Source organism: Polyodon spathula, chromosome 11 (assembly GCF_017654505.1).
Source record: "Polyodon spathula isolate WHYD16114869_AA chromosome 11, ASM1765450v1, whole genome shotgun sequence".
Classification (NCBI taxonomy): domain Eukaryota; kingdom Metazoa; phylum Chordata; class Actinopteri; order Acipenseriformes; family Polyodontidae; genus Polyodon; species Polyodon spathula.
The window spans coordinates 12,616,900-12,632,974 of NC_054544.1; the positions used below are offsets into that span (position 1 = coordinate 12,616,900).

The 16,075-nt window shown below is 34.6% G+C and overlaps 1 protein-coding gene across 1 annotated transcript in view; it reads left to right on the forward strand.

Annotated features, from left to right (window-relative positions):
* The window catches only part of LOC121323034 (E3 ubiquitin-protein ligase ubr3-like), a 66,712-nt gene that overhangs the window by 35,271 nt on the left and 15,366 nt on the right, over positions 1 to 16,075 (forward strand). Inside the window, exons 28-30 of the mRNA XM_041263753.1 lie at positions 807 to 1,007; positions 1,763 to 1,899; positions 4,646 to 4,731. Of these exons, the coding sequence (XP_041119687.1) occupies positions 807 to 1,007; positions 1,763 to 1,899; positions 4,646 to 4,731 (424 nt within the window). The remainder of the gene's footprint in view (positions 1 to 806; positions 1,008 to 1,762; positions 1,900 to 4,645; positions 4,732 to 16,075) is intronic.

Consider the following 16,075-nt stretch of genomic DNA (forward strand, 5'->3'; position numbering starts at 1 on the left):
ATAAAAACTTTGGAAAGTAGCTTCACTCCCTTCCTGTTTTAAAATACAGTGTACTTTTTATGTTTAAAAATGGATAGGATTTCCAGAATTTAATGCAGTAATCCAGTTTTCTGTGTTTACATCTTTCTTTGACTATGTTGTGTATTATAGTGTTCTAGATTTTTTTCTGTAACTTTCATTTTTTAATGGGGGGGGTGTTTTTAGAAGTGTCACCCGTCAAAATATAAACTTTATTAGATGAAAAGTACTGTAAATGTCATAGATGATGACAGGTAATTTGTAATATGTCAATCAAAACTGCACTATAAATTTATAATAAGGAGTTTAATCACAAAATTACCATATATAATGTCAGAATGGTTTGATGTAGTGTTTGGCATTGACAGCAATATTTGTGTATTGTGTTTCTTTCTTTCTTTTTATTTATTTATTTAAAATAGCAATTTTATTGTTCAACATAAATAAGGGGATTATTAAGAGGAACAGTAGTAATCAGCGAAGCGCGAGAACTGCTAGATTCTCTAAACAGCAAGGATAGTTTACATGTTTTCAGGGAATTAGCGCAGCAAAAATAAATCAGTCATAAGCACCATTTCACTTTTAATTAGTATTTCCCAACACAGAGATCTAGACTAGGAAACGCACTTATTGTGACATCTATATCATTTCTATAAAATAATTTTTCTGTTTTAAAATGGAACATAACTTTTAATGTGCACATATGTACAATGCTCACCCATTATATTGCTATAGTGGGGAGCCATAGTTACAAGACCATGCTATTCATAAATTGTGTCTTTCTTCAGAGTGACCAGGTCCTTCAGGGCTTCTCTGTGGACAAAGGGGAGTTCACATGCCCCCTCTGCAGACAGTTTGCAAACAGTGTCCTCCCCTGTTACCCAGGAAGGGGGGTGGAGAAAACCCACTGGCAGACCCCCAGCAACAAGAACTTGTCAGTTCTTGTAAAAGAGGTGGAAGAATTGCAAGACCAGCTGGGAACATTCTCAGTAAGCACCAGTGTAAGGCAGAGAGATCTCTATTAATTTGATTTCATATTCCTCATCCCATCTGTGTCCCTGCCCGCATGATGCAAATATGATAACTGTAGAGAAACCGCTCCTTTACTTTTGGGTTTTGTACGTGGGTGCACTAATAGATGTACTGTATTTGGTTCTTCTAATCAAATAATCAATGTTGACTGTTATTTGTTCCAGTTTCGCTTCATTACTTCAAAAGGAATTTGTTAAATCAGACAAGGCTGTGTTTTCTTTTTACATTTGTCATATGTTTTGAGAAGGTTACTATTGATTGCTAGTTCACAAATATTGAAAATATATAAGATCGTCGATAGGTGAAATGGTAGGCATATCAGTCCAGAGACGAGACTAAACAGGAATTAATCACAAGCTTTCAAGACCTCAGAGGTCTCTCTTCAGATGATGGTAGAAAAGACCTCTGAGGTCTTGACAGTTTGTGATTTAATTATGGTTTAGTTAATCCAATAAAAGGCATTGCCTCTGAAAATATATATGAAATTCTTTATTCTCTATATATTCTTTTTTTATATTTTCTCAATATAATTATTTTCTGGATTGAAATTTCCAATTCATAACATATTGCTTGGGTTGGGAAGTTTTATATAAAATGGTTGTGAAGATTGTGAAATGCACTGTTTATGTAAGAACAATTGCTTGCATAACAAATAAGTGCGTGTACTGTACAACATAAGTATACTAACTGTATTTTTACCATGTTTATGCAGTCGGAAACCAACCTTAGTAGAGAGATGGAGTCTGTGATAAAGGATATAAAGAACACTACACAGAAGAAATACATGGACTACAGCAAAACCCCTGGTTCCCCTGACAATGATTTTCTCTTCATGTACTCTGTAGCTAGGTAAGTACATTGCCTCTCATACACTGGCAATTATTTAGAATAGATTTATAGTTAAACAAGTTGTAACTCTTAAAAAAGCAGTGGTCATAAGTAGTCAAAATGTTTGTTTTCATAGCTCAATGAAAGGTACTGCAAAAGATCATAGTTGTATTTCCTGCAGATTCATCAAGCACATATATTTTATTAATGTGTCCAAAATGCAAATTTGAATGCCTCATAAGATAAGTAATTTAAAGTTATTATTATTTATTTACACAACAGTATTCAGTTATAATCGATCACTAGGCACAGCCCTACTATTTTATGTATTGTATAGTACAGTTTTCTGTATTAAAGTGCAAACAAGTGCATCTTTTAAGATCCTTGAGAACAGAGACTTTGCCTCCAACGTCCCTATAGTTCGGTCTCCCAAGTTTGCAGTATTGCAATCTAAGGGTGCAAGTAGTACAGTGTGAAAGCAGCATTCATCATTTATTACAAATTGACTCAACTTTTTTTTTTTTGCCGTGTGATTAACTGCATTGGGATTTCTACAGGACACCTTGTATTCCGCGTCTCCTTCAACATTACAGCAGCCAGTGTTAAAGGACGGACATTAGCATGCATGTTCTCTGAAAGCCAGTTTTGAACCTGTACCTTCTAGTGCTTCCTACAGAGGATCCTGTATCTCAGTGCGCAGCCAGTGGTTCAGTTATTCATACCATCTGTTTTTAAAGTTGTGATTTCAGCTTTGAGTAATTCAGTAGTATACTGGTGCATACATTATGAAAATAAAATACTTGGGACAGATTGGGTGACTTTGCAGATATGTTACCTCCCAACATGGGGTGTCCAGTTTTAGCATCTAAAGGGAGAATCTCCAGGATTTCTTTTTGAACCCAACTATCCAAGAACTAAAAACTAACATTTTATCAGCAGACATAAATTGCTATCTATGGCAAACTTAAAATCTGATTAAGCATTATGAGTACCCAGGCATTGTTGTTCTCCTTGAGGTATGTAGAGCTTGAAAGCTGATTTTCTTGTACTGCTTTCTTCTCAGACCACAACTCTTAAAATGATATTGATTTTCGTATTCGCACGTAAGACAGCCTGTTAGCCTATGCAGATTAAGGACACTTAACATAAGAGTAAAACAGTATGCTGTTGATGAGCTGTAAAGATCTATAGTTTTGGTTTGACCAAGTTTTTTTGTTATTCTTCTCTTCTGTATTTGATTAGTCTTATCATTGTAAGTGGCAGAGCTGTTCCCAACATGTACAAATGTAAGGATATATGAAAAAAACTTTACATCTAGGGGGTCAATTGAGCCATTCCTTTTTGTCTAAAATTGCTGCCTCATTTATATTCCCTTGATGAACTAAGGCATGGTGATGTATGTTTGTATTCTGCCCACTGGTGTGAAATCCCAGGCCTCTTCCTCCATGCTGGTGGGTTTTAGACGTTCAGTGAGCACTGCAAATCGCCTGAAGAGTGGAAAATTCCCGTCACACAGATGCCCTTATCAGCAGCAACCAGATGGAGCCCTGTGCAGGAACATTATCAATGTTAAATTGCTTTTTCTTTGAGCAAGGGAGAGGATTAAAGCACTGCTTCAGAGCCTGATGGCATAAGCTGCTAACTTTGGGATAATAGCATTTCTGATTTTCTTATTTTTAGAATCACATGAAACACACGCACATTGTATTTGAATTATCTAAAAATATATCTTTGAGTCAAAGATTCTCAGCCATGTATCCAATTAATAAGTAAATTAAGTGTCCATGCAGCCATAAGAGAAATATTTGTATGTGTGTGTGTGTGTGTGTGTATATATGTGTATATATATATATATATATATATATATATATATATATATATATATATATATATATATATATATATATATATATATATATTATAACCACAAATGACGCTTCAGTCTTTTGCATGCCAAACGTATGCACTGGACTTTTTTTTTTTTTTTTTTTTTTTTTTTTTTTAAATGCATCCTTCACGTGATGGTATGAATAATCTAATTTAAACTATTACCGTACTATGCCTGACATACGTATCTGGTTCTGTGAAACTTGATAATAGTTTATCCAGTGTGCAGTGTTTTCTAACACATAGTAGATATTTCAAACTACCATGTTTAAGAGTAAGTATTTTTAAATTATGATTTTTCTGTCCTCCTACCTGACATACTAATATTACTGAGAAGTAGGAGTTTACTGAATTTCTCATTTGAATACACAAGGAAATTGTTGTCCTGCGTGTTGGTTGTGATCTCTTGGCGAAATGTCATTGGTTTGATTTGAGCAGCTTAAAAGAAAAAATATATATAATGAGCATGGTGGTTTGTCTTTACTGTTTTGAATCTGTTACAGAAAATTGACCACTGTTCTTTGGAACTTCCACTTGCTTGTGCATAAACCTTAGCAAATAATTCACTAAAATGTAATCACATTGAATTGGACTAGTATAAACCTTTTGAAACTGATGCTCTCCAGCATAGTAAAAGCCTAAAATATTTATCTTTGAGTGTCTCAGCTTATGTAAATCATTGAACACAACAGTATAGTATTACAATAAAGAAATACATAATGCTGCAGTTATGAAATTGTTTTTTATCTATCTATCTATCTATCTATCTATAGATAGATAGATAGATAGATAGATAGATATAAAATTTGTATTCCGGTTATCAAATGTATTTATTTTTTTATTTGGTATATTAGCATTGAAATCCTCTTTCTGTTTTTAGGACAAATCTAGAATTGGAGCTGGTGCACCGAGGAGGAGATTTGTGTTGTGGTGGAGCAAGTGCCGCTGCCAAACGATCCTGCTTGAGTAAGTCTGTACTGTTTCTCATCAACCTCTTCAACCTCAAAAAGGACAGATTTAATTATTTAAAAAAAAAAAAAAAAATAAAAAAAGCTTATACCATGGAATTCTAGATTTAATATACAAATGTAATCTAAAACAAGTAAAATAACAAATAAGTGAGGAACACATAAAATATCAAGCTGGGATTACACACCAATGTTAAACATTTATAAAAAGAAAATGTATTTTTAATTGTTTCATCCCTTTTTTTTTCTAGTGAATATAATTTTAGAAATAAGTCTTGTAGCTTTGAAATAGTTATTATGCATCATGCTGGTATTTAATCTGTTTAGCTATTTAGTGTTTAGAGTTTTGTCCATGTGAGCTGGTGTCTCACGTGTATTTATCCCACTGGATCGTAACAATCTGCATGAACCTAATAGAGCATTGAGTGCTACATTAACCAATCCGCTTGCTGCATTTGAGGTCCTAACTCTCTAGAAATATTGCTAATGTAAACCAAAAATTGTTTTCAGCTCTCTCTTGGTATCCCTGTGTCTGTCTAACATATAAAGAGGCATGTAATTCTCCTCCTGTGAATGTTGCTGGGAGTTCTTTTCCTCCCCCAGTTAACCATTAACTAACTGTTTAAAGACCAGAATGTCAGTCGTTACTACTAAATGTGGTTATAGCGAACAAAATAAGTTGATAAATCTTACCTGTCTTACACTTTGGTTCTCTACCTAGGTCTGAGTATTCAGTTTTGAAAGGTTTGATATAAAATGAATTAATTATACTAGGTTGAAGAAAGTTATTAGTTTGCTTACCTTACTTTGAGGTAGTTTGTTACTGATTCTCTTCCTAGTGTTTAACCTCAGCAATGTGTTTTGGGGTCAAAGCATGTCACTGGCTGTAAAGCATGGTGGTCTTTGGAGGAAGCAAGTAGTTGGTTGAAGACAGGAATTAGTGTTGTGGACAGTTTCACTCTCCAGGTGAAATGACAAATGAAGCGCAAGACTAACTGAAAGTAATGGTTGCTGCAACCAGCTTTCTTTTGACCTAGTAAGATCAGATATAATTTAAAAAAAATTAACTGCGTTTGCTATAATTGTGTTTTTTTTCTGGAAAAAAATGTGTTTTTTAGAACCAGTATAAGCGAATAAGTGAACCAGAGATTTATTATGCAAATATTTTTTGTTAGACATAGTCACTTTTAAATATTATTGACAAGTTACCAGTTTCTACTGAGGCTAAAATTTCTAACTATATAGATGCGGATGCGGATAATGTTATTAATAGCAGTATTCAAAAAATAGAAAAGTTCTTGGAGCAGTGTCCGTGGTTTAATAAGTTTTATAGTGAATCCTGTGAAATGTTACTTGAACAATAATTCACATACTGTTATCACTATATTATAAAACAGTGCTGGAGAACATATTCAGTATATTTTATTCAAACTGTTTTCATAAAATGTAGTTCAATGTTCAAACAAGAAGTGGTGGTGGGATTCTTCAGTTGTTCTGTCTCTACCTGGTTAATGAGGTGTCTTTTGTGTGATTAAACACACCTGTCCATATTGCCCTTGTAACAGTGGTAAAGTTTGTCGATTTTTTTTTTAGATATTGCTGAAAATGGAAAGTAGTGTCCCAGGTGAGCTGTTACAGCAACAAGCGTCGAGGGAGACGACGGGAACAAATAGGTCAAGTGCTGTTTTAGTAGATTGCGTTGTGAGGGCAGCTGCTCCTGGGGAATGGAAATTAGGGATGATTGATGTTCCTGTCTGTACAAGTGACTGGGCTAGTGTGACAAGAACACTAAAGACTGGAAGCTTTGTTAATAGTAGAATAGGAAACTTTAAATTCAACGTGTAAAAGAGAAACTTGCTAGATTCATCTGCACATGACTGAAATGGTACATCTGGAAATGCATATTTTAAGAATCGAAATGTTTCTATGTGTTTCGAAATGTCTCTGTTTTCCCCGCTCTCATTGTGTGGTCAGGATCTAGAACCAAATAAAAGTGCTGGGTTGTAAGCCATTAATTTGAAGCTCAATTTGGAATAACAAGTAAGCTGGACAGGGTTTTTTTTTTTACCCACCCATTTTAACATGACCCATGAGCAACACTGCGTTGGCCGAGTGAAAGTGGTTGTAGCAGCTTGGTGTTTCATCTCTTGTTTTAGAGATTTCGCACATGAGATTTGTCATTTTTTGAGTGTCATTAAGTGTTTAGCAATCCTTATGGCCAAATTTACTCTATTTCCAGTACATTTGTGATTTCTGTTCATAGAAGTAGAGAATCATGAGACCATGAATTGTTTCTAGTGTTTTTATAAAATGACTAGCAGTAAAGGCATAAGTCTGAGTAGGTGAGCAGGTAACTTATATTAGGTATATGGGTGGGTAGGTTAACATAGCTTGTGGTAAGGGTATAGATGGCTCGTTTCAGAGGTCCTGATTAGCACTAATCTTGCTGTCTGATCTTACCTTAAGTAAGGTTGTTTGTGATGAGTTTAAATCGGGGTCTGTGAAACCAGCCAAGAAAGAGTGTCGCACTGCAGACAGAGAAGCAACTCCCCTAAAAAGACATGAAACATTTGCTCCTGGTTTTTAGTGTTCGTATGTTTAATAAACTTGTCCACAACCAAAAACTATCTTGATTTGGAAATTCATTCAACTTTTGCTTCTGAATCACCTAATTTACAGGTTTTTGTGTGAAACAATTTGGACAATGTTGTACCAGTTAACTGATATGCAGTTATACTGGTATAACATAGTTAGCATAGTTAATTGCTTTTAAGGTTATATTTAGGCTTTTGATTTTCAGTTTTAACTGATAAAAATCGATAAAACACCCCAATACAAAAAAAATGAAATCGGTGTATAGGAAAGAAACACCGGAATAACACTGGAAATGGTTACTCAATTCACATTGACTTTGCCCCTTTCCCATTTAAAAAAAAAAAAAAAAAACTACCTTTCCCAGCGCAGTTGGGCAATGTCTGTCCTTCATGACTTTTATCTGTCATTGATTCGATCCGAATACAGTTTAAATCCACCCCAACTACTGAATGGCAGCACAATCCTACATTAATATTGCAGACTTCTCTTGCAATGTTTAAAACGAGATTACAGGAACAGAGGCTTGTTTGCTGGATTTAAAGCTATATTACAGTTAAATAAGGAGGCTTTAAAACTAAATTGCAGATTCTGACGAAATGTTAAAAAATGCCTAGACACACAAAAAGCTCCAGAAGAATGTGGCTGTTGAGGAAGACAGCAAAGGAAAGAATGTACAGCCTTTGAGTGCAAGTACTATCACGTTACTATATATATATATATATATATATATATATATATATATATATATATATATATATATATATATATATATATATATATATATATATATATATATATATATTGTGAGATAGCAGGGAGGGGGTTAAAATCCTTCCCTGCTAAAAACCTTGTGAGAATGCACATTTGGGTGTTATGGGGTTTAATTGGGTAATTGTTTTATTGTTTAGTAATCCCCTGCACCTGGTGGTAATTGTAAATTAGAGCCAGGTGCAGGGTATTTAAGAGAGGCAGCCAGTCTGTTCCAGGCTGCTGCTGAGAGAAGAGCCCGACTGTGTGAGTGAGCAGTCGTATTGAGGTATTGTGTAAGGGTGTGTTTTTGAATGTTTGTGGCAGGTAAACGGTTTAGCCGTCCTGCGTGATAGTTAGGTTCCTGTTTATGTTTAGTGAGTGCTCCAAATAGGAGCTAGGTGTTTGTTTTGTGTTTATTTCATTTTGTGTTTATTAAAAGTGAGCGCTGTTTCAGTAGAATCCTGTGTGTTGAGTCGTGATTCGGAAGGAGAAGAACCCGTGAGAGCCTGTGTGGCAAGCAAAAAGGTGACTATATATATATATATATATATATATATATATATATATATATATATATATATATATATATATATATATATAGTCACAGAAGAAAAAAAAATTAAAACGCCAAGCATTTTGGAAAGTAACCGAATAAGCACCGAAAAAAGAAAGAAATCAGTAGAAGCCCTAGTTATATTGCAGGAGAAACCCAAGAATATTTCAGCATGAAATCATGATAAGTCTTTCCAGTGATGATTGATTGTATTTAGGGTTTCTGTTTTTCTGGGTTTATTAATTGTATTTTCTGGTGCTTATTTTTAGCTGTTTGAGTTTTATGTAAATCATTTTTTGGGGGGGGATTTTCTTTTTTTATATACTGCATGAAATTAGTGTCCGACATTACAATTTTCCCTTTTCAGTCCGATGTCAGACCCTGTCCGACATCATCAAAAAGACGTAAAGCACAGGTCTCTAGTTTGTTTTTTCTCCAGAAAAACCAGAGAAAACCTTTCAATGGCCGAGCGAGACCAATAGGAGCCAAATGAAACTGCAAAACAAAAAGGGCCGTATTTCATAGCCCCATGCACTACAGAGAACACGGACATAACAAAGGATATAGCTGCTTCTGCATCCAGTGCTCGGTGGATATCACAGACATTTGCAGAGCTTTTTGAGATGTTATAGTAATAAAATAATGACTTGGACCACATTGTTGAGGAGTTTGGTGATAAAACGAGTGATCAGGAGAGGATTTATCAGTATGCATGTGGCTGGAGATACAGTACTGAGTGTCCCTTTGTGAATCAATGCCTTTTAGACCTGTTTTACACTGGTGGGAAAAAAAAAAAAAAATCAACAGCGTGTGTAAAATAAACATCATGTGTGAAAATAAATTGGACCTGATGAACCTTACAAGCACTGAATAAATGGACTGCAAAGGGTTAAGTGTTTCTTTTTAAGTCTAGTTGCCATAAGAGGGCAGTATTGTTCTAAATTTGAGAACATCTATTTACTACCAGATTTTGCAGCACAAAGTATCCTACTATAGTGTTTTTATATTGTGTTTTTATTGCTTGTAAACATTTACATATGACATTATTTAACTTATTAGTACTAGTATTAAAAATTAAAAAATGCTTCCATAGTTACTAAAATGAGTTGTACAGAGAACACTCTACTTTTTCTATTTTTCTATTAGTTGACTTTTTTCAGCAGAAGGTCATGGGTTTTATTTTGTCTGTAGCTGTTTAGCCTCAAGACCTTGTTTCTCTGACCTCTCTTGTACATGGTAGGGGGGGGTCTGTGTTTTTGTTGATGAGGTGAATGATTGTCAAGGAGGCAGAAAACTGTATATTATCATTGATCTTTTTGCTACCAATCACATTGCAAAACTGATGCCTTATAGATTGAAGTCTTTTTTTTATTTTTAAACAAATGTGTACACAGTTATTTTTACAGTTTTTTTATATGAATTAGTAATCAGTGTAAAAGCATGTACTACAAACAGTTTTGCGATTTATACATCCTTCAGCAAAAACCTGCTGTCCTGTTGTGTTGATTGCCAGAACTTGTATTGCCATCACTGTGTCTATTCAAGAAGCAGGTGACAGCAATCAGTAACAGTGAAAGCTGGGTCTCCAATCATTATAGAAGCCCTGGGAGATGATTATAGACCTGAGGCTGTTGGCAGTCAGCAGACTTGTCCATTTGACTTTGTCCAAAAATATCTTACAAATACAACATGATAAATGACATGCTCTCTTGTTATAACACACCAAGCTACACATTTATTTTGAATGAATGTATTTATTCATCTTTTGAAATCCTTCCTTGACAAAAAAAAATGTTGGGCCCTATTTATAAAGCCTTTATCAGAACAGTGTCTATTTTTAATCATAAAACAAGTGTTTGGATTTTTAAATAATTAATTATTGAATTAATTACATCATGCCACTGTATTCATTATATGTTTAAAATGTGTTATATGCACAGGGTCCTTAGGAAAATAAATATGACTTCAAGCAAAGATTTTATGAAGGTTCAGAAAATATAAGCAAGAGGATTTATTTTCATTGCTGGGTACTGGGACATGGTAAAGCGAGTTATGGTAGTCTACCAGCAGGAATAGTATGTAAAGTTCTTAACAGAGGTTATATATACAGCTCTGGAAAAAATTAAGAGATCACTGCAAAATTATCAGTTTCTCTGGTTTTACTATTTATAGGTATGTGTTTGGGTAAAATGAACATTTTTGTTTTATTCTATAAACTACTGACAACATTTCTCCCAAATTCCAAATAAAAATATTGTCATTTAGAGCATTTATTTGCAGAAAATGACAACTGGTCAAAATAACAAAGATGCAGTGTTGTCAGACCTCGAATAATGCAAAGAAAATAAGTTCAGATTCATTTTTAAACAACACAATACTAATGTTTTAACTTGAGAAGAGTTCAGAAATCAATATTTGGTGGAATAACCCTGATTTTCAACAACAGCTTTCATGCCAAAGCTGCCTGATTACAGCCTTGCTGAAGCACCCCCAGATCATCACCGATCCTCCACCACATTTCACAGTGGGTGCGAGACACTGTGGCTGCCTGATTCCAGCCTTGCTGAAGCACCCCCAGATCATCACCGATCCTCCACCACATTTCACAGTGGGTGCGAGACACTGTGGCTCGTAGGCCTCTCCAGGTCTCGGTCTAACCATTAGACGACCAGGTGTTGGACAGAGATGAAAATTGGACTCATCTGGGGGTGCTTCAGCAAGGCTGGAATCGGGCAGATTTGTCTTTGTGAAGGGCGCATGAATCAAGCCAAGTACAAGGTTGTCCTGGAAGAAAACTTGCTTCCTTCTGCTCTGACAATGTTCCCCAACTCTGAGGATTGGTTTTTCCAGCAGGACAATGCTCTATGCGACACAGCCAGGTCAATCAAGGTGTGGATGGAGGACCACCAGATCAAGACCCTGTCATGGCCAGCCCAATCTCCAGACCTGAACCCCACTGAAAACCTCTGGGATGTGATCAAGAGGAAGGCGGATGGTCACAAACCATCAAACAAAGCCGAGCTGCTTGAATTTTTGCGCCAGGAGTGGCATAAAGTCACCCAACATCAATGTGAAAGACTGGTGGGGAGCATGCCAAGACACATGAAAGCTGTTGTTGAAAATCAGGGTTATTCCACCAAATATTGATTTCTGAACTCTTCCTAAGTTAAAACATTAGTATTGTGTTGTTTAAAAATGAATCTGAACTTATTTTCTTTGCATTATTTGAGGTCTGACAACACTGCATCTTTGTTATTTTGACCAGTTGTCATTTTCTGCAAATAAGTGCTCTAAATGACAATATTTTTATTTGGAATTTGGGAGAAATGTTGTCAGTAGTTTATAGAATAAAACAAAAATGTTCATTTTACCCAAACACATACCTATAAATAGTAAAACCAGAGAAACTGATAATTTTGCAGTGTTCTCTTAATTTTTTCCAGAGCTGTGTGTGTGTGTGTGTGTGTGTGTGTGTGTGTGTGTGTATATATATATATATATATATATATATATATATATATATATATATATATATATAATATATATATAATATAATTACTATCAACTAAAATAGATTATTTTTGTTGTCAGACATAGAGATGAGAGTTCTCTCAAGGTTTGGTCAATTCTTAAGAGACTTACAAAACCTTTGTAAGGAACTGTCGTTAATTTGTCTTTACAAAAATGTACTGAAAATTAAGGTAATCGCTAAAAAAAAGTAGGTTAATGGAGCTTTCATTTCTTTTTTTTCTATTTTTTGTTATAAAGAGCACTGAAAATGATTTCAGATGGATTACAAATCTGCCCTTTTTAATTTACAATAACACATTTTGAAATGTGTGCGCACATTTTTCAACCCTGATAAGGTCACCAATGTAAATGCCATTTCTTGAGGATATTGCCAATAACGGTGACACAATTGTTCTGTCACTTTTTGTATGTCTCAAAACTGATGAGCATGTTTGACCTTTTTTTACAGGAATGTGTGCAGTGATTTTCTATAATCATGGAGCTTCTGATGTATAGCAGCAATGATATTGATGTTAACACACATTTTGATAAATGTATAGTTTTAAATAATAATTTTTAAATTAAAATAAATGCTTTAAAGGCACCGTACTATTATCATGTGATTTTTTTGGGGGGCAGATAATGTTTTTCCAATTATGACCTTTGTTGTTTTAAATTCTGTTCTGTTCTTACCAAGATTAAGGGGTTGATGTTGGATGCAGATTGATTAACTGTTTTTTGATCATCTGCCCGTGTGTATTCATTGTAGACATGTATTTTTTGTTATATCTGCCATCACATATAAAACCAAAGGCATCTTGATAAGGGAATTTTTTTACAGTTCTTTTTATTCAGCTAGTCATTTATTATCCCCTGCATGAGATGCGACTGTTGGAGACTTGCATATTATATGGATGTGACTGTTTGTTTGTTTTATTTGTAGCTATTTCTTCAGAACCAATCCACTCATCTACTAGTGATGGAACTGTAATATGTGAAAAAAAGAAAAAAAAAAAAAAAAAAAAAAAAAAAAGTTCTCCTCCTTTCTATTACTGGCACCTCAGGACTGAGCTGAACTGCTCCCTGAATTTGATGAAACACTCCATGGTTGCTCATTACAGGCTTTATTCCACATCTATTGATTATCAAAAGAGTAGCAGAACCAAAGTATGTTACTGTATCCTTTTTTTTTTAATTATTATTAATTAATGTAGAATACTTTTTAAATTGCCCAGTCTTGATACACCACTGTTTGGATAATTTGGCCATAAATCTTGGCAACCATTTTTTTTTTTATAATTTACTATTTTGGAATTCTTGGTGCTGGACACGGGTCATGCTTTAAACATGTTTTCCTCTGTGAGACCTGTAATGTATTTGTTTATATTCTTACAGTGGGTGTATGTGTGCATTATCTTTTTCTTGTCAACCAGTACTAAAATACTGTTTATCACATCAGGTTAAAGTGCATTTCACTTGTCTTGGTAAACAGATGAAGAATAGTGATCTGTTTTTAGAAATCTAGATAACCATGGTAAAATGCCATATTGCTCCACCAATAAAGGAGTTGAATTTCCCTTTCATAGCACTAACCTTCATCAGCAGAATTTATCTGTTTATATTTGAAATATATAGGCTTATGTAAGTGGTTGACAGTATCATATTCTGAGGATCATATTGTGGGCAGATATAGGGTCAATTCCATGTTTTTATTTTATTTATTTTTTGGTTTTCTTTTTTGTTCAAGTCCATTTCCAATCTCTTTTTAATCAATTCCAATACATTACTGATTGCAAAATTGCAATTCGCAGTATTCTGTTAAAATGAACTACTTAAATTGAAGTCACTGTTAGTCAATTAAATTGGCTTCAAATGAAAGCAGTGGAGCAATCACAACAATTTTATGTCTCCAAAATATCAATTCCAATTGCAGTTCCTTCAAAGGAATTTATTTTAAAAAGTGATTGAAAAACAGGAATTGACCCCAGTCCTGATTGTGGGGATATATGGAGGTGTCGGTTCGTTCATCCATCTGTATGTCTCACTTACATTTTTGGATCTATCTGGAGAATCTCATTTCAAACATTCCATTGATAATTCCTATTCTGTCTTAGAACTTTGGGGGGTGGGTTGGTCGTGTTGACAAAGCCTGTAGATCCCCACTGTCCTGGAATTTTGCGTGGCAGGTGCTGTTTTGTTCACTCTCAAGTATTGACATCTCTGGGTTTGTGAAACCAGCAGTTAAAGTTCACTTTATTTGGTATACGTTCTAATTTCAGGTATAATCTGAATCTTAACTTCATTCAATTTGGGTTCCTGAGCAAAAAATCCAACACGGCAACGGATCCCAGATTCCTTCCACTTTTCAGCTTTTACTTCTCTTCACGTTCATCTCTGCCCGCAACACCTCGCAGATATAAAAAGAAGTAAATTTAGGCAACTGTGTTTCAGACATGCCTGGATATGTTTACTTGGTGACGAAAAAAGTAAAATGACCTTGCATAATCTGCTACCCAAACTTTTCTTCATTGAGTTAGTAAAACATGATGGCTGTCATAATGGTGGTCATTTGCCAAGTTGTTGAAGCGTATAAATGATGGAATTATTATTTGTTGACAGACTGACATAGTTTCCCTATTTGTATTGCAAATGAACGTTGTAGTTTTAATGTAGAACTATTGCAGTGTGTACACTATTGACATTGCATATAATAATGTGCAGCCGTCACATTTTGAAAACCAACAAAATTCTGAGGTAAACCATGAGTGTTTTTATATAGTTTTATCCCAGTAATATTTGAACAATAATTATAGGGCCCCTCAAATGTATGAGGAGATTTACAGTCTTCTAATTGGATAAAATCTGAGTGGTCATTAAGTCCTGTTTTTGCTCTGAGTGGGATGTGAATAAGTGTGAGGCTCTGCAACGTTTGTGTTTATCTAAGCTGCACAATGTCGTTTTATTGCAGGATAACAAGACATAAAATAGTATGAGAAGTGAAATCTCTCTGCCATCTTATGTACTGAATTTCCTTTTCTCCCTCAGGAGATGATAATGATTAACAGCTGGTTAGGCTTTTTGGAAGTTCATGACGAGGGTATTAATTGTGCGTGCACCTAGGTGCTGTTCAGTGTGATTAACTCAATGAAAGAAAGCTTTCTAATATTTCTTCCTGAGTTTCACACATTTGTTACTTGGAGGCAAAATCCATGCTGGCAAGGGTAGCTTTCCATATTTAATTCAAACATGCATACAAATCTAATCCCTTTGCTGTTTGACTATTAAGGTCTCAGCAGGAGTTATTTTGTAGATTATGATTTTTTTTTTTTAAATTTTATTCACGCAATCTGGGGAAAGTACAATAAAATACCTTTTGAGGTTGAAGTCAATCATTTAGCGACAAAAGAAATTCACAAATACAAAAGGTTGTTTTTGTTTAATGACTAATAAGAATTATTGTTCTTGGGACAGAAATGCTCATTATAGAGCAGTGTGTGTTTTATCATTCACCCTACAGGGTTGCAGCAACATATCTGTTTTTTTTTTTTTTTAAAAACACTTTGAAAATATGGACCTGTTGGTTCTACTACCTTGATGTTTCATTGACAATACTTTACCAACATCATCATACATGACTTTATATCTGTGCTCAGGAGCTATAATTTTAGTAAGTGTTTTTTTACTTCTTTTTTTTTTCTAGATCTTCACTTAGAGTGACAACAATGATCTCCTGCCCTTTTTTTATTATTTTTATTAAACGGTTTATCGGTGATGATCATTTTGTTTATATATCTTTTCTTGTTACACGCAGTCATGTCATCATATATTTTTCAGTTACAAACCTTGGAGATAAAGCCACAAGCATTTCTGAAAGTTCTTTCAGCTGTAGGCAGTCTGCTCAGCTCTGAGTTAGAAGCAGAGCTAGCTCAACTCT